This window comes from Capsicum annuum, chromosome 6, assembly GCF_002878395.1.
Source record: "Capsicum annuum cultivar UCD-10X-F1 chromosome 6, UCD10Xv1.1, whole genome shotgun sequence".
In the NCBI taxonomy this organism is placed as follows: domain Eukaryota; kingdom Viridiplantae; phylum Streptophyta; class Magnoliopsida; order Solanales; family Solanaceae; genus Capsicum; species Capsicum annuum.
This window is the reverse complement of record NC_061116.1, coordinates 49200897-49220918: the sequence shown is the minus strand read 5'-3', so window position 1 is coordinate 49220918 and position 20022 is coordinate 49200897. Positions and strand designations below refer to the sequence as shown.

Below are 20022 nucleotides of genomic sequence, written 5' to 3'. Positions count from 1 at the left end.
CTCAGAGGCAAGTGAAAGCTCAGGTCCAAGGACCAAAACCTATAGTGAATATGGAATGGGAGAAAAGGAAGCAACCTGCTAAGGAAATGGTGAAATTAAAATAGGTTAGGGAGGGTATAGTGCAACAGGATAAAGCATCTAGTACCACTTCTGAGGGACCAGCTTCTCCTTCTAAGAGAAGTTTTGCCAAGGTGGCACAAGGGACTAGACTACTAGTTTTACAGAAGACAAATTCGTTAAGGATGGTGAATTCCTTTTCCCCTTTGATTTTTGGAAGTATGGATGGTATTGATATAGACCTGGCTCCTGATAGAAGAGGTACTATATCACCTACATGAGAGGACTAATATGGAATGTGAGGGACATAAATCGGCCCCTCAAACAGAGAGACCTTAGGTCTTATCTGAAAAAAGTATAAAGTGGTTTTTGCTGGTATTTTGGAGACTAAGGTGAAAGAGCATAAATATGAACAGAGTTCAGTCAGAATTACTAAGAATTGGACATGGGCTCATAATTATACCGAGGTAGATAATGGCATGATCTGGTTCTTATGGCAGGATAACCAGGTAAATGTTACTATTAAGAAAACTAATGTACAATATATTCAATGTGAAGTGGTGGACAGAAGATCCAACTTCAGTTGTGCTCTGACAGTAGTTTATGGAAGGAATACCATTGACGAAATGCAGGAACTATGGAAAAAAATTATCAGGATTGGTGCAGGAGTTAGCATGCCATAGTGTATTAGAAAAGATCTTAACACTCCATTAAAATAAGAAGATAGAGTTGAAGGGCACCAGGTGGACGTTCATGAAACAAGGGACTTCCAAAATGTGGTGGATACCTTACTACTTACTGATATGAAGACTTCTGGCAGATTCCATACCTGGACAAAAAACATATTTCAAGTAGAATAGACAGGACCCTGTGTAATATTACTTGGGTGTTAGCATATGGAAATATTACAGCTTACTATATGGAGAATTACTTCTCTGACCACTCCCTTATGCACATGGAGATTAATACTAGTAGTCACCAAGGGAGGAAACCTTTTAGATTCCTAAATGTGTTAGCTGAGTAGGAACAATTCTTGCCTAAGGTACACTCAGTTTGAGGTCAAAGGATACAGGGTACTCATATGTTTAGGGTATGGACAAAGCTCAAAGCATGCAAGGAACCCCTAAAACTACTACAAGAGAAGGAGTTGAGTAGTGTGGATCAGAAAGTAGAGGATACAAGAGAGCAACTCACCAGTATTCAATGCGCAAACGGGTCCTGCACTACTAGAGAAGAAGAAAGCTGCATTGAATGAGTTACATAAATGGATGACTATTCAAGAAAGGATCCTCAAGTAGAAAGCTAAAGCTCACTGGATAAATATTGGTGATGGGAGCAACAAATATTTCTCTCCTATATGAAAGTTACAGCAAGCGCTAATAGTATATCTATACTAAAGAATGATAATGGGGATATTATGTGTAAACCTGATGACATAGAGACGATTTTTTATAATTTTATAGGGGTCTCTTTGGAGATGCAACAAGACAACTACCAGCTTTGGACATTAATATTATGAGGAAAAGACCTTGTCTTACCACTACACAAAGAAGAGACATTTGCAGGCCAGTGACTCCTGAATAGTTCAAGGGAGTCTTTTTTGATATAGATGATAATAAATCACCAGGTATAGACTGTTTCACTACATGTTTTTATAAAAAGGCATGGGGATTGTAGGACATGATGTTTATCTTGCTGTACCTGAGTTTTTTGGAAAGACAAAATTGTTGAGAGCAGTTAATAACACTGTGGTGACCTTGACTCCTAAAACAACTCACCCTAAAATAGTAAGGGATTTCAAGCCTATAGCCTGATGTTCCACTTTATACAAGTTGATATCCAAGATTATTTTTATGAGGATTAAAGGAGTTATTGATGGACTGGTGGGGAGCAACCAATCAGCTTTTATTCCAGGTAGGGCCCTTGCATATAATATTATACTTAGCCATGAGCTAATCAAAGGCTACACCAGGAAACATCTATCACCAAGATGTATGATCAAAGTAGACTTATAGAAAGCCTATGACTCGGTTGAGTGGTGTTTTGTCTTTTAAATTCTGAATGAGTTTGGCTTTCCTCAGCAAATAGTGGAGTGGATAATGTTTATCAATATTATTAGCTATACCTTTATGATAAATGGTAACCTATCAGAAAATATACAGGCTGAGAGGGGTTTGAGAGAAGGGGACCCTATGTCTCCTTATATTTTTATACTACTAATGGAATATCTAACCAGATGTTTGGACACTTTGAAGGAAGAGCCTGATTATAACTACTATCCAAGTGTCAGAAGTTAAATATTACCCACCTATATTTTGCAGATGACCTACTTATGTTTGCTAGAGGAGATGGTCAGTCAGTTCTTCATTTAAAAGCCAAGTTTGATATCTTCTCTACAGCTTCAGGTTTGAAATCCAACTTGAATAAGAGTCAGGTATACTTTGGTGGTGTAGATGAGAATACCAAATAGAATATATTGCAAGTACATGGTTATGAGTTGGTGCAAGTGCCTTTTAAGTATCTTGGTGTACCTCTATCTACCAAAAGATTGACGGTACAACAACGTCAACCTGTAGTTGACAGGATCACCGCCAGAGTTCAAGTTTAGATGGCTAAAGGTCTCTCACATGCAAGGAGGTTGCAACTTATAAGATTAGTATTGTTTGTCGTCCAAGACTATTGGTCACAACTTTTCCTACTTCCTCAAAAAGTGATAAAACTTATTGAAGCTATTTGCAGAAGTTATCCTTGGACAGGTGAAGCCCAGGTGACTAAGGGGGCACTAGTTGCATAGGAGAGAGTATGTCTTCCTAGGAGTGTTGGTGGTCAAAATGTGTTAAATCTAAGGGTATGGAATCAAGCAATATTTTGCAAGATGTACTGAATCTTGAGGCAAAACAAGGAAAAATTGTGGATTGCCTGGATCCATGCTTATTATATAGAAAGGCAAAATGTTGACACGAAGGAAGCCCCTAAACATGTTTCGTGGATGGTCAGAAAAATCCTTAATGTGAGGAAGCAGCGAGCACACATAAGTGGTGGCATTAGGAGCAGGTTTTTGATTTCTGTTACTTATAAGAATCTAAGAGGTGAAGTTGAGAATGTCAGCTGGAGAAGTCTAATTAATCACAATGTAGCCTGTCCTAAGTAGGATTTCATCCTATGGCTTGCACTACAGAAGAAGCTTAGAACTAAAGATAGGCCCATTCAGTGGGAAATCAGTGTAGATAGTAAATGTGTTTTCTGCAATTAGGAGGAAACAACTGATCATATTTTCTTCCAATATGACTTTACCAGTGATATATGGCAAAGGATTCACGAGTGCCGGGATGGCATAGAAGAACCCTTCAGTGGGAGCATGAATGGAGTTGGATGGTGTTTCAGTCAAGGGAAAGAGTGCTAGAAGAAGATTTCTTAGGCTGGATGTCCTGCAACAGTGTATGACTTGTGGATTGAGAGAAATCAAAGAGTATATCATTGTAAAGCCAAGACTTGGGATGATCATGCATGCAATCAAGACAAATCTCTGTATTAGAATTAGAGATAGCAAGGATATGCTTTAGTTTATTTGCTCTCTGTAGGAATCCTCCCTGTTTTTTTTGTTTTTTTAAATATGTATAGAGATCTAATAGTTTGTACTTGAGAGGAAAGAACTGGTTGGCTCCTCCCTGATTTTGTATTGTTCCTGGTACTCCCTCCGTTTCGTAATAAATGAATTATTGGATTTTGGCAAACATACTAATGAAAAAGTACTAAAGACATAAATTTAACACAACTTTCCATTTTTACCCCAGAAAAGAAAAAGTTGACCTTGTAATACCTTTTCAAAAGTTAATTGGTTGTCAAATCATAAGGACAAATTTGAAAAAAAATTCAATGATTCACTTATTTTGAAACACCAATAAATACCTCAACAATTCACTTATTCCGAAACAGAGGGAGTAATTAATAAAACCTGTTTAATTGCCAAAAAGAAATCCTCACTAAAGTCACTTAACGCTTGTTTTCTACTAATAAGGTCACTTAATTTGATCTAATTTATTTAAAAAGTCAATATAGCAAAACAAAAAATAAAAGAAAATAATACAGGGATAAAATACCTCAAATGTTGATTTTGCCACACTTAGTTCCTTTGTGATTATGTCTCCCACTCTTTTTTTTTTTCTTTTTTTTTTTTTTTGTAATAGTTATTTTGACCTATGTATTGCTAGTAGTAGTATAAAAATTTGTCATCTAACTAATCGTCCCTTTATGGTTGAAAAAGAAAAAACTAATCGTCCCTTTATGATATCCTCTCTCTTTTTCAAGAAAAAGAGATCATTTCCACCACGATTATTGTTCACAATTTCAATTTACAGGTTCAATTTTTTAACTCAAAAAACTTCTGCCGTATAAATATAAATGCTGGAACGTAACTAGCTAGGAACCTTGAAACTATGGTCATAGAATAAATAGAGGCAAGACCAGGGAATTTTTAATTTTTTTTTTGGTAATAGGGATTTTATATTATCAGAAATTAAGTGGGTATTGGCCCTATTTAATAGGTAAAAGTTTGCAATGCCTAACAAAATTAGTTCCCGTTATTAATGCAGAACTTTGGATGATGTGTTCTAGCATTTGGTGCAATCGATCACACTGCTGATCCTTTTTTGCTATTCAAAGAAGGTGAAAAAGAGGCTCGTCGTTAATGTTATATTGTTTATCTCTACTAAGATCAAGTTCATATCAAGATTTAGTGCCAGATAAATTCTTAATTTTTAGTATTTCCATATGAGTGCTGCTGATTTTAGCAACAATTTAACTTGTGATTGCATTATTAAGAGGGAGAATAGCATCAAAAGAAATACTCCCTGATTTATCATTCACATTTTCTTCCGTCACTGCCTTGAGGAACAGCTGGGGGTGTTAAAGTTACCATTTTAACTTTCCACTTCTACAACATGTCGATTCAAGTAAGACACTGGTTTTAACTGTACTAAAATAAAGATGATGTTCCAATTGCAATTGGTTTCTATGGTTAGAAGATGTTGGAAAAATTCCCCAAGGGAAAGCTCGGCTTTGACTTTTTTTAGGCCAGTTACAGTAAATTGTCTTTTGACGTCTGTTGGTTTGGAGGATAGAACCTTGAGATACATCTTTCAGTGTTCCCTTAAGTGTTCCAGTATTTTGATGTTATCATGTCTGTGCTGAACTAATGAATTTCAGGCAAGAAGAGTTGAGGCAGGATTCTAATAGACAGGGAACTGGGAAACCAATTAGAGTTGCTGCTGCCATAGGTCGAGACATTCTCCACGTCCGTGGACGGTCTGAGGAAACTTGCCCATGAAAAGACAATTTCCTCAAAACATTTTTATCTACAAGGGATTGGTTGTCCCACTGAACTTGACACTGATGAGTCCTATAGTTTCACCAGTTAAGCGGGCGACAGGATATTGAGCCCCAAAAGTTGCAGGGAAACAACAGAAGTGTCCCAAGCATATGATATCCACTGCTTTTGCTTAAACTTCTCACGGGAAACTCACCTATACAGCTATAAAGGTACTGACAGGTTGCGAAGTGGGCGTGTCCTGTAGTTCTTGAGGAGTGGACTTAGGAAGTTTCCAATGTGAAACTTTTGAGGTTTCCTTGCATATAGAAAGAGATAGTAGCGACATTACTATAGGTGTCCATGACCTCAGCAGCTTGAATTCTGTAGAAGAGAAATTATTCACTCACAATAAGCTACTAGAAAGAGTAGGAGTAGAAGTCAATTTTGGAAAACAATGAGAAGGCAAAAGGGCAGAAACTTCCTAAGCTTGTGCATGCTAAAGTTTCTGTCATATATGCCAACAAGCATCTCATAATAACAATATCAGGAAAATAGCAAAGCTAAAGAAATTGCAGCTAAACAAACAAAAATAAAAATAGAAGAGTTTGAAAATTTACATCAAGGCAACAAGCCAAGTAAATGAATAGGTCGGCAAAAACAAGCGAAAATAAAACCGCTGAACGTGATGAAAACAATCAATTTAATTGGTCCAATTCAGAACGATAATCACCTTTATACATGAAATGATATAAGCTGATTCCTCCGTGGGAAAGGCAAGGGGGGTGTTGCAGGCACACTAGCAGTTCATGTTGTCAGACTGCTACATTAAGGGTGCAATTCATTTTCTCACTATTGTTGTTCTCGTACCATCTGAGATTCAAAAGATTTCACGACTTTAGAATCACAAAAAAACTAGGGCAGAGAGAATGTCATAAGCTTAAACTAACGTCGACCTTCAGTTTCGTCAAAGTAAATTTCTTTTACTAGTTCGGAAGTTGCATTGTACTCAAATCTGCAAGACAAAGATAGTATAAGTGTATGAACAATAATAAAAGATATTTTTCCCAGGAATAAAATCTTCTTGGAAGAAAAAAAAAAAGGCAAATTTTACGAAGTAGTGGGAGAGTAAAAAAGGCAGATAGTTCATCATAGGAATAAACATTAAATAAAACAATGAATGAGCAAAATCTATTGAGATGCCCCAAACACTCTCTTTCTTTTTCTGTTTCTGGTAGAACCAATTTCAACTATCTTATCATCTACATACATGTCCGCATGATTAAGATTTTCTGGTTGCGCACAGTTTTTCTTGAGCCGGGGTCTATCGGAAACAGCCTCTCTACTCCCTCGGGGGTAGTGGTATGGACCGCGTACATTTTACCCTCCCCAGACCCCACTATGTGGGAATATACTGGGTTTGTTGTTGGTGGTGGTTGCGCACAGTTTGCAAAGGTCTTGTCCATCGAAAAATCATTATTCTAGCTAGGCATGGAGAACTAATTGAATACTGCTAAGCCAGATGAAAGAATGAGCAGGAATTCAGAGTCAATGAGAAAAATGGCACTGCACTTACCTATTAGAGGATAGTACCTCAAGTTCGTAGTCGGATTGACTCCTGGTAGTGTCTACAAAGATAGATACAATTTCCGTCTTCCGAGTGCTGGCTATCAGTAGATCATATTCAGTAGGGGCAATAATTGCTAAGAAATTATCACTTCGTTCACTCAAACAGAGCTTTTCAACAGCTGCCAGGGAAATCCGTCTTTTAAGTGCATCAATGTCTGGGTCCACAATGTAAAGGGCAAAATCAGTTATAAGAAGAATGTGCCGCTTCATCTTCCCTGTACTTGTGAACTTCAAAACTCTGTCTGCAAAGAGAACTTTCTTGTCACCTGCAAAAGAATATACAGATTATCACAAAGCTTATGTGGCACAGTTTCACTTGGAGTAACTGGCAAAGTTGCTGTAATGTTACCAGGAGGTCACTGGTTCAAGCCTTGGAAACAGCCTACGACTGAAATGCACGGTAAGGCTGCTTACAATACACCCTTGTGGTGGGGCCTTTCCCCAAACCATGAGCATAGCGGGAGCTTTAGTGCACCTGGCTGCCCTTATTTTTAGTTTGACTTGGCACGGTATGTAAGAAAAAAGGATGAATTTTGAAACTTGTGGTCTAAAACAATCCTTAGATATTTGTGTGGAGCATCATTTCATTAAGGGTGAAAAGGAAATTTTAAAGTTAAATTGTTTCTAATTTTAGTAATGTAACATTTCTTTTGGGACAAACTAAAAAGGATAGGGTGTCACATAAAATGGGACGAGGGGGGGGGGGGGGGTATTTGTTAGGGAGGCAAATCATAAAACATCTAATAAGTAATCAATCATACCAAGTGGCAGTCCTAATAGGAAAACACTACTACTACAACAACAACAAACATAGTGTTATCGCACAACCACGAATGAGGTTTGATGAGGGTGATTTGTATGCAGACCTTAACTCCCCCAACCCCCAAATCTAGGGAAGGTAGAGAAGCTGTGTCAGAAAGACCTTCAAGCATATCAGGCCAGGTTTGGAAAGGAAACGTAGTTGTGAAGAAGCCATAAAAAAGGAAAATGAACAATATCAACAACAAATAATATGCTAACTAATGTAAAAGAAATAACATGTAATGATAAAATTAAAGAATAAATAGTAGGGAGTAAATAATAATACTGGTAAGGAAACTAGACAACGTTCAACTGTCTACCAATCTTCTACCCGAATTCTCCTATCTAAGTTGAAGGAGTGTCGTGTCCTATTTAATCACCTCTTTCCAATATTTCTTTGACTTGCCTCTACCTCTATTCATATCCACTATAGAAAACTTGTCACACCTCCTCACTGGGGCATCCATGCATTTCTTCCACGTCCGAACCATCTCAACCTCGCTTCTTCCATGTCCTAACTTGCCTTGAGTATTGTTCCTTCCTAATCCTATCTCTCATTGTACGCCCACACATCCATCTCAACATACTCATTTCCGCTACTTTCATCTTCTCGATGTGTGAATTCTTGACAAACCACCACTTCACCAATACAACATAACGGGTTTAACAACCACTAGTGTTATCAAAAGTGCAACGCGCAAAAAAGCCAAAGGTCTGTTGGAATTTTAAGTGCAAAGCACAGCATGGGCCTAAATGAAAAGGCGCAAAGGGAGAAAAAAATACAAATATATATGTGTAGTCTAAGACTAATAGTTATAAGTACAAAGAATAAATATATGGATAAGATTTTTATTTTTTTGAAAAAAAAGTAGTGGCAGAGTAAAATATCAATTGTTTAGTGTAGCCTCCTAAGGAAACACTCATTGGCAAGGAAATGTATGTCTTAAGAGTCTTGATATGACACTAAAGCGCACCTTAAGAGAGACGAAGTGCTCCACTTTATAAAACTTACCTTCAAGTCTTGGTGACATCTTCTTATCACACAAGACAACGAATACGAGGACCCCCCACCCCCCACCCCCCACCCCATTTCATCCACCCCGCTTCAATATGATGTGTAACATCATCGTCAATCTCTCTGTATCATTGGATTATAGAACCTGGATACCTGAAACTTCCTTTCATAGAAATAAATTGAGTATCAGTGCTCATTTCCACATTTGCCTCGTGAGTTACGTCACTGAACTTGCACTCCAAATGCTCTTATTTTAGTCCAGACAGGATCCATCTCCAAAACTCCAACTTATAGTAAACTCTATCATGGGTCTTGTCAATCAATACTATGTCATGTAACATGGAACCTCCCCTTGTGTATGTTGCGTCTGTTCATCCATCATCAAGGAAAGAACGACAATCAACTATTACTACCATCTGCCTTGCAGCTGAAGCTAACTGCTAAAGTAATTGCATAGCAATCTAAACATACCAAGCAAATTCTCTGAAGCCCTGTATTACTTGCTGCAAAAAGAGCGTCGAAGGATAGATTTCAGTTTCTCTTTGTATGGTATGAAGAACTGTAAGATGGTTCTTACTGAATAGTTTGCGGATTACTTTAGTGTGCATTGTACAACTGGATATATGTTTATATGTCTTCAGCTTATAGTAATATTATGAACTCATCTCCTCTGAAAATTCTTATATAAATACCCGTCTGGTCTACTATCGCCTTTTCACCGCCACTAGACTACTTTGGCACTGATCTTTAATTTATGTTCCTCATACAAAAAAAAAAAGATAATTAAGCAGACTGATCTTTTGGCATCTTTTTTAAAACTAACAAAGACCCAACTATCAGCTAATTATCAAAAATGGCCGAGATTTGGCATGCACTCCTATTTTTCTCTCCCCCACTCTTAAAACTTGAGTTTTAAAAGAATATTTGTTCGAATAAATTTTTATCCTATGAATTAGTATTAGAATCAATGGGTATTTTTCCACAAGGTTCCTTTGCTCTCAAGCCTCGCTTTCAGGTGAAGTTTCAGTCTAGAGGTTAGGATAACTTCCACCAAGCCTAACATTGACAACCTTTCTAAAGCAAATAAAGCTCTATATCAAAATGCAAGCGATGGTGATGTTAAAGGAACTAAAGGTTGTAAGAACTACTAGGAAGTCTGTTTAAACTTTAAGTTTCCTATGTACTTAAAATCATGCAAACAACTTGAGATGTCATTCCACAGCAAGAGATGACTTGACTCTAATGAGGACATTCAAGAAATCAAGCATGGAAAATGCGGACGAGAAACACAGTTGAAGACTCAAATATCAGGAGAATGGAAAAAAAATTGTGATGCACATAACAAGTAATCACTTATTGCCAAAAAAGAGGCTTTAAAGCTCAATGGCAAAGAAAAAAGATCACAAAACGTTGAATGAAACCAAGAATATCCCCAACTTCTTTTGGGGATAAGAACAAAGAACATCCTCATCTTAACTATAATACCAAGTAAAACAAGGACTATTTGGTTAAACTGCAAGCTACAAATAAAGATTTTCATTTTGACGAGCTTCAAAGTTCTTAAGTTTCCTTTAAAGAAAAAGATTACTCCCAATACAGCTACACAGATTCAATCCAGACCATGGTGCAAGCAAATACTAACATTTCATTTCTTAAATTTTAGCAAAAGATGGAAGAGAAAAACACAACGTACAACTGAATGTCATTAGAGGGATGATCCAATTACAGATTTACCCAACAAGATACAACCTAGAGCTTCTACTGCTTTCCTAATTTCTCCACTTCAGACTATGTTTCGTCCATTAAATCTTTTGAAAGCTGTCCAGAAACAATAAACACACCATTTAACTTAAAAGTAAAGTGTTTCAACAGAACAAAAGAAAACAAATCCAAAAAAGAACAAACTGTGAGAAATAATGGAGAAAAATATTATTGAATTGTTGTCTCTAAATTATTACATTGATGAGACCCTATTTATAGACACTACATTCCAATCCTATTCCTAATAGGACACTACATTACAATCCCTTTCCAAGTAGAATTCAATATGTTATTCCTATTCATATTCTAACACTCCCCCTCAAGCTGGTGCATTCAAATCATATGTACCAAGCTTGTCACAAATGTAATTAATACGAGGACTAGTGAGGGACTTGGTGAAGATATCTGCAAGTAGATCACTTGACTTCACAAATTTTGTAACAACATCTCCCGAGAGTATCTTTTCTCTGACAAAGTGACAATCAATCTCTATGTGTTTGGTCCTCTCATGGAACACTAGATTAGATGCAATATGAAGGGCTGCCTGATTATCACATACAAGTTCCATATTACCAGTTTCTCCAAATTTTAATTCTCTCAGCAATTGCTTGATCCAAACTAGCTCACAAGTTGCTGCAGCCATTGCTCGATACTCTGCTTTGGCACTAGATCGAGCAACCACACTCTGTTTCTTACTCTTCTAGGATACCAAATTACCTCCTACTAAAACACAATATCCAGATGTAGAACATCTATCAGAGGGTGATCCTGCCCAATCAGCATCTGTATATCCAATGATATGCTCATGGCTTCGATCCTCGAAGAGTAGTCCTTTACCTGGAGATGACTTTATATATCGCAAAATTCGAACAACTACATCCCAATGACTATCACAGGGAAAGTCATAAACTGACTTACAACACTCACAGGAAAAGAGATGTCACGTCTAGTCATTATGAGATAATTCAACTTTCTAACCAACCGCCTATACCTTCCAAGATCACTGAGTGGCTCCCCCTATCCTGGCAGAAGTTTAGCATTTGAATCCATAGGAGTGTCAATGGGTCGACATCCCATCATTCCTGTTTCCTCAAGAATATCTAAAGTTACTTGCATTGAGAAATAACAATACTTGAGCTGGACTGAGAAACCAAATTTGTAGGTTCAAATGAAACAAAATAATGTAGGTTCAAATGAAATAAAACTTATTTCCATAATTATCATGACGAATCTCCTTTTCTCAACAAATATTTTTCCCTATTACTTCTCACCTATTCTTCTTCCCTGTTATTTTATTCAAGATTTTATTTATAAACCCTTTCGTCTTAAGCTAATTTCAAGCATGACATTCATTATTTACTTTTGTGAATTTAAATTATTTTATGTTACAAGCTTACTATTCATCCAATACATGTTGTTTTAGAAATAATTCAGTGTTTTTAAAAAGTGAAAAGTACAAAGAAGCAATAAGGTCCTTGGGGCTTGAAATGAAAAGAGAAAACGAAGTACATGCTTCGTTAAAGTAAAGTACACTACTAGACACTAAATATCTATGGACTAGTGCAGTAATAATCAATTTGCAATTAAAATAATCTATCTTCAAAGTTCAAATACAATAAGACAGCTGCAAGCATTTATACAACTCTACAAAGTTCATGATTCAGAAAAACGATTGCTTGTAATAAGGATCATCCGCGGGTCATTGTTTGAAGCACACATTTCTCTAAACTGCATGGCTTTGCCTATCAATAAACCCCTCGCCACTTCATTGATTAAGCAATGATACAATGGATTTTAATAACATTCAAAAATACCTTTGCAATGTTTAGATAACATTGAGAAAACATTATTCTAACAGACTGATTGCAATTAAAGTTATTGTGCCACCTTTTTAATCACAATGCTAAAGGTTAAAAATAAGCTTCTTCCTCTGTTCTATTTTATACATTACTTGTGCTTAAAGAGGAAACATTATATTTTAAAATTCTTTATATACTTCTAATTTTAGACCTAATACCATACTCTCAGGGGTCGTTTGGTTGGATGTATTAGAGAATATAATACATGTATTGGACATGGTATTATTTAATCCTTTGTTTGGTAGGATTTTCAGCCTATGTTTAACTACGATATGTATTAGCTGTAAATCTTATAGGGGTCGTTTGGTACGGTGTATAAAACTAATGCAAAATAGAATGTATTAGTAATGTTTGTATTAATAAAGCTTCTATTAATAATGCTGGTATTAGTTATGCTGGTATTATTTTCATACATTGTTTGATTTAATGTATTAGAAATAACATCTCTTGTATATTTTTTATAAAAAAATGTTTGTTTACATAAATACCCTCCTTTATCAATCAAGGTATTAAGCAACAAATAAAAACCTAGCCATATGAGAAATATGAACAACACAGTCAAACGACAACGATATTAGAAAGTGAAAACAACGAAACGAAGCAAGAACAAGGTGCGGAGATACCTTCCAACGAGCAGTGAACAAGGCGTCCAACTAATAGTTTTGAATTGGCATAAATCGCTGATTTTGACATAGAAAAAATTATACCAAATTGTGAAATAAGGGTTAAAAAAAAAAAACTAAAGAGATAGAGTTGATGGAAGTACTAACCAAGTGGAGAAAAGCAAATAATGATTGATTAAGTGAAAGGCAAAAGATGTGGAGAAAATATCTCTTGCTTTTCCACGGCAAAGTGTACAAAAGAGAGGTTCATAAGAGAAAAAGTGAGGCGTACAATGGAAGGAGAAATTTGAGGGGTAATTTTGTCATTAACTAAATTAATGCATGTGTAGAAATTCTTTGCATTAGTAATACATAAGAAAATGGTGGTATAACTAATGCATAGCTTAGTACAAGGTAGAGTGTATAACTAGTGCAAGTATTAGTTATACCTAGGCTAAAAAATGATACCAAACAAGGTATTAACAGTACACATTAATTAATACATGCATTATTTTTTCAATATACTGTACCAAACGACCCCATATAGTGTTATACAGTGTATAACTAATACATAGCAAACGATGATATTAGCAATACAAAGACTATTAATACACGGAAAAGCACCAGTTAAAGACAGAACATCCCTTAATACACCAAACCAACAGTGGATAAAAAATAAGATCCGCATTACTAATCCCTATATTACTAATACACCTTGTACAACATTATTCTTATACATTCAACCAAACAATCCCTTATAGCCATAATAATGTCATGACATGTTTAAGCTCAACAAGTTCAAAGATTATTTTTATGTGCCAAGTTAGACACGGCCATAAAAATAAAAGGAGGGAGTGATAAGTGACAAGCAATAGATATTCAGTTTACGTTTCAAGAGATATTGTTCCAATGCTATTACTATTAGGCGTCTGCATATTCAATTTTAACCACAAAGCGTCAAATCAAAAGTAAAACAAAAATTTCAAACGTTAAGATAATGTAATCAAACCAATGAGCAAGTAAATTATATCACAAAAAAAAAAATAATAAAAGGAAATTTGAGAATGAACGTACCTTGTTTTTGTAGAATCTTCATGAGATAAGGTCGAAAAGGGACATCAAGGTAATCGCCCATGTAATTTCTCCGGACTTCAACTCCCATGGAAGGATGTCCATTCTGATCTTCCGCCACCTTCAAACTTTCAGCATCTTTGCCGTCGTCAACGACCGGTCTGGTTTGGGCTTTGGCCGGTAATTGGACTCTCCCATTTGATTCTGACAATACCATCGGAAGAGGGTGGCGAAAAGTCGCGATGTTGGTTTGGTGGAAGCCAACGTATCGGGTCGTCTCTAACGGTTACATCACCAGGATTCCCAATTTCCCCGCTTCAATATTCCTCGTCATTTCAATTTTCAACAAAACAAATGTGTCCAACGTGTTGAACTTTTGAATTTAAATTGAAATTAAAGTATTGTAAAAAAAAAAAAAAAAAAAAAAAAGAGTTATTTTTTTTAAACGAGTTAAATTAAAAGTAGATTATTTATTTTGAAATGGAGGGAATATTAAATTAGCTCATTATTTTGCCGACTTAAACTATAAATTTGAAGTTTGAAAAATAAATTTTACTCATATTTTCAAGATTTCTTTCACAAATTTCTAACTTTTAAATATAATTATTCAATTTAACTTCAAATAAATTGTCATGTTACTAAAAATAGGTGTACAATAATACTTATTTAATTTGAAAATTAATTAATATTTATCCAATTTGAAAATCAATTAATATTTATCCAATTTGAAAAATCAAGGTATAATTTATTTATTTTTATCCATTTTATCCTTACTTTTAAATATTAATCATTACTCAATGTATTTTTTAAAGTATTAAATTTATTTTATTAAGAAGATAATGTATTAAAATTAAACCTATTATTTATTATTTCTTAACATATATGTCAAGTCAATAGTAAATAAATATTATTGAACGGAGGAATACTTTTTAATTTAAAAAATAAATAAATAACAACAGTTTGATCCAAATACTTAAAACCTTATTTGCTTTCATTGAGCACAAGATAACCTAATCTAAACGTATATCTAAATATTAAGATTTAAGAATTTGAATATAAATCTTATTATTATTTAATATTAAGATCTAAATGTTTGTGAATATAAGAGAGAGTTGCTTGAATGACAAACATCTGTCACTTTCAACTCGAAAATTGTGAGCTTGATTCATTAAAGGAGTAAAAAGGATGAGAGCTCCTAAGGAGCAGGGGCGGCTCAAGAATATTTGTGGCCTAAAGCCAAAATCGAATGGAAGCCTCAAGTTTTAAAGAATTTTTTTTATAAATCTATGTTAAAAATTATACAATTTATTTCTTCTAATAATTTTCTTAAAATTAATTATATAATTAATGCATTTAATCTTTAGTAGTCTAGATATATCATTCTTCTTCTAATAATTCTTTTCTTTATATTAAAAATTACTTTTTTTTGACAAATGAAATTTAATATTTTTTTAAAAAAATCAATAATCTATTATTGCTAAAAAAAAATGATGCCCCTCAAATGTTGGGGCCTAAGGCGGTGGCTTTTTTTCTTATAGGATTGAGCCGCCCCTGCTAAGGAGGGGTAAAAAACTGTGTGTGAATATATAAAAGTTGTTTCTATTTAGAAGTAATAATATAAATATCACAAAATATAACCATCACAATAGTTACTTCGGTCCATTACTTCACCAACCCAAACATACTTTACAATAAGTTCCCAACCAAATTAAATTTGATGAAGAATAACCTACCTCAAAGTTGAACTATAAGTCCACAAGACCATATAATGGCCTTCCACTCAGATGACCTCAACTCTTTCAATTTATAAAAAATATGCTATATGTTTATACGAGTCCAAAAATTCTTTCTGAATCATTTTACCCAATATTTAAGGAATTCAAATATGAAATTTCAAAGAAAACGAAGCTCAAATCATCAATCTACACTCCGTTAAGTTTTGGAGAAAAAAAATCTCAAAATTCATTTCAAATGCGCAATTAATCAATAAAATTAACGAGAAATCATTGGAAAATTAGCAAAATAAGAATTACAAACTTACCTTGAGAAGTAACTTTGGAAACCCTTAAAAAAAAACTCCTTAATATGAGCTTTAAACTCCTAAAAATAGAAAATGAAGTTTAAGTTCAAAATTGAAAATTAATTCTGTCTGGGTACAATTTCTTCATCACGATCATGATCATTACCAACTCAAAACCTCACAATTACGAATCACGAACGTAAGACATAAAATCCAACCTTTTCAGCACTCCAATTTGCTACGTGAGGCCAACTCTCACAAATATGATGATCAATTCAACAGAGTTTCAAGACTGTGGTCCCCATCTTGTGATTATGTAGAAGGAGGCCACCTGCACCAATAGTTGGTGCATCAACCAACTTTGATACATGCATCAAAACTCATTCAAAGATCTCCTAACACATATTAATAGTGCAAATTATTAGGTTCAAAATTGGTAGGAGTCATGCGGAAGCTAATATAGTTTGCAAAACCATAGAGTCGCTTATCCAGATGACAATAAAAACATACTTAAAAGCATATTATTAATAAGATTTGGTCAAATTACCTACATATTAAAAACTAATATTGAAAAATCATAAAACCTATTGGGAGTAATCTCTTCCTAAATAAGACTTTTTAATGACTATATTGTGGATGATTTTGTGTTGTGGCATAAGAAGAGGAATCTTCAATTTATAGAAGTACAAAACCTTCCTCGAAGGAAGAGGTTAGCCAAAGATGAAAGAGAATTATGTTTTTTGTTAAAAAAAAAAGTAAAAGTAATTATAGTATTACTTTGACTTCCTTTTCAAGAAAAGTAAACTGAAATAAGATAAAACAATCAAGGAAAAAATTCTAACACAAATTAGATGTAAAATACATTCTCAACTATTGAAATCATCAAAACATCATTCCGAAATCATTTATACCAAATGTTGAAAGAAGTTTGACCAACAAGTTAAAAGGAACCTAGTGAGAGTCAAATAATAAAAACTTTGACCAACATTTTAAGATGTATTTTTCATCATAATGAAATGGAAAAAGAATTCAACTTGTAGTAATTTTTGTATAATCTTTGAATATTTAAATTTTAAAATATTAAATTAAAATAATCTAATTTAACTTTAAAAATTAGTCAAATTGATTCTCATAAAGTGAAACATGATAACTATATTGGCACTGAAAAAGTAATATATGACTACTATATATAGAATTACATAAGCATAAGACATTTGCTTGGAGTATTAAAGACATACCCTTAAAGTGAAGTTTACTAGCACATGAATTTGTTGATAATATGAAAATAGAAATAGGACTTTTTCTTAAATTGTTCTATGGTCTATGTTCTGAGTAGACTTAAGGACTACCGTTGGTGTACACTCTACTCTTCCCATACCCCACTTTGTGTGATTATATTGGATATATTATTGTTGATGTGTGAAGTATGGTCTATGTTGGACATGTTACATATTTTAGTCTTTCATGCTACATGAGCGAAAATCTATTGAATTGCATTTTATTTCATAAGAATCATTACACGTTTTCCCTATTATTTTGAAAAAGGTTGAGTTTCGATAATAGGTTAAAGGAAAACACTATATTGATGTGTTTCCAACATCATTTTCTGCTATAAAGACATCTTTTTAGATTTCATAAAGCATACCAACTCGAAGTATTTTATCTGATGGAATTTAAAGTGTAGAAATTATTGCCTTGTTGTTTTTCTGAAGAAATCTGTACAAATACTCTATAGTGAAGCAAGCAACTATACCTTTATTTGCTTTGAGAATGGTTCTTCCTAATACAAAATGGGTCCTCTGTCAGTAGCTGCATCTATTTTTTGTTTTTCACTCATAGACTCAGCTTGATCTTGAAGTTTTTCTATCATCAAAGTAGCAAAGTCATCTCCAACTATGCTTTGAGACTCCTTATATCCAAACCGAATCAAACACCAATAGACCCCCTCAACTCTCAACTTTCCTACATTGTAACGTTCCTCCAGCAGGACAGTTTTGATGGGAAATGTTCTAATAGTGACAATTACCAGAATTTCTCAAATAAAATTTGTGTTTTGAATATAATACCAAATTATGGATTGAATTCCATTAGCAAGATTGGTGAAAAAGAAGCAAATTCCTGGGGCTCGGTATATACTGTAGCTTGATAACATTTGGTCTAGAGCAGGTAAACTAATTCTTTTATCTACTTCCTGTTCATTTTCTTACTCCTTCCATATGTCCAAGATAGCATGATGGTCAAGAAGAAAGAAAAAATAGCAAATGACACTCATCCTTTTTGTGGTATTTTAGTTAGCAAAGATGTATTGAAACAACCTTCAACTATTATATAGGGCAAGAAAAATGCCAAAATGAGAATGATATTTGTCTTCCATATGACTAGCATTACTAATGCATTCAAGAAATTTGATATGACCACGAATAGATGACCACCACCCCTGTAGTTGAAAAAGAAAAGTTAGTTCTATTTCTCAGTGAAGTACGCTTTGTTTGGACTACTAGTTTTGGTTTAACTTAAATACGAATATATTTACACTATTAATTTTACTGATTGTAACAGGTTATTAATTCGTACTTGTTATAAAATCTTACGTATAATTGGTTATTAAGTAGTCTGATTTCAAGTTGTCAATATACATAAAGAAATCAAATGATTCTTACCATAGTCATTTGCTAGTTCAACACCTCCTTTGAATCCAAGAATGAGAGGGACACAAAGAATTACGAGGATATAGTTTTCTTTTAGAGATTAGATTTTTTCTTCATGTTGGGATAAAGTATGTCTCGAGGAAAGCATCCAAGAGAAAGTGATTGATTTACAATAGAAAAAGTCGTTGATATCATGGACTGGCTAGTAACTAGGACAACTAGGGTTGAGATTACAAACATTGGCCAGTATGCCGATTTATGTAAGAAACTATAACAAACATTGTCAATATTCTCAGGATACCTCACTAGATAAGTTGTTTCACTGGTGTAGTTAAGAACTAGGATGGATAAACTAAAAAAGAAAATGCCAACTAGCAAGACTCATTGTGTAGAAATACTGTCAATTAGATTAATATTCCTAATGGGAGACTAGGGTTCTTTGATCCTTACCTGAATTGCTCTTTTATTAAAATGACCTAAATCAGCAAACATGACTTCCATACCAGCATAACAATTTAAAACATGTTGGAAGTGAACCTCCTTTCTTCTATTTCTTGTCTTTCTTTCATATTTTATTTATTTTTCTTCAAAGATAGTTGTAAAGTTAAACCTGTAATGCTTAGAAACACTGCACCAAAAATATTCCAACTACATGTACGGATGTGGCATTTTGTCATAATGAGTTGAATACCACGCCGGTACGAATATGATATGTTATGATAATAGGCCTGGTATCATGTCGATACGATATGAAGTTAATAATAAGGTTGAGAATGGTGAGATATGATGCACACATCTTAAATACATGAACTCATACATATGCATTGGGTGCCTTATGATGCTTATACATGATGATGAGTTATTGATGAAAATGACCAAAAATAAAAGTATGTGAAATTAAACTTATGTATTATAATTATCTGATGATATATGATATGTTTAGTTGAACAGTATCATTGGTTATGAGTCCTATTATGATTGTTTTTATACTTGTTTAGCTTGCTTACTTGTACATTGTTGAGTTAGTTGGCCTATGATGATTACCAATACTTGTTGATGTACTGATGCTACCTTACTCTTCTTTTTGTTGAGTGCAGAATATCTTTTTGTGGTTGACACGCGACCTCTACTCTAGTTAATAATTTAGATCTAATTTTGAGGGTGAGAACCATGTCCGGGCAACTTTCAGATCTTCTTATGATGTTGATGTTCTTTGTTGCAGGACTAAGACGATTCTTTACTTATGTTTTGGAC

The 20022-nt window shown here is 34.3% G+C and overlaps 1 protein-coding gene and 1 pseudogene across 5 annotated transcripts; both read right to left on the bottom strand.

Annotated features, from left to right (window-relative positions):
* Positions 1-4224: 4224 nt before the first annotated feature.
* LOC107873393 (myosin IB heavy chain) lies at positions 4225-14479 on the bottom strand. Of its 5 annotated transcripts, XR_007057033.1 has the most exons (6): positions 14104-14474; positions 13051-13107; positions 6939-7257; positions 6319-6377; positions 6096-6235; positions 4225-5746 (listed from the first exon to the last, which is right to left on the bottom strand). XR_007057033.1 is itself a non-coding variant. In XM_047414731.1 (5 exons), exons 1-5 carry the CDS (start codon positions 14315-14317, stop codon positions 6204-6206), a joined length of 681 nt encoding a protein of 226 aa, XP_047270687.1. In that variant the 5' UTR covers positions 14318-14474; the 3' UTR covers positions 5942-6203. The 5 variants fall into 5 exon arrangements, 2 of the variants coding, with proteins under 2 accessions (XP_047270687.1, XP_016575724.2); XR_001675311.2 differs by lacking the exon at positions 13051-13107 and having other exon boundaries at positions 4248-5746; positions 14104-14467; XR_007057034.1 differs by lacking the exon at positions 4225-5746 and having other exon boundaries at positions 5942-6235; positions 6956-7257; positions 14104-14479.
* Positions 14480-17745: 3266 nt separating this feature from the next.
* On the bottom strand, positions 17746-19445 carry LOC107874341 (annotated as a pseudogene).
* Between the last annotated feature and the right edge of the window lie 577 nt (positions 19446-20022).

Coding starts and splice junctions, on each gene's coding strand:
- LOC107873393 (XM_047414731.1), bottom strand. CDS start 14,317: ATGGTATTGTCAGAATCAAATGGGAGAGTCCAATTACCGGCCAAAGCC. Junction 7,258..13,050: donor TGTTCACTGCTCGTTGGAAG/GTATCTCCGCAC, acceptor ATTCTTTTGCAG/GTGACAAGAAAGTTCTCTTT. Junction 6,378..6,938: donor GAGGTACTATCCTCTAATAG/GTAAGTGCAGTG, acceptor TTTGTCTTGCAG/ATTTGAGTACAATGCAACTT.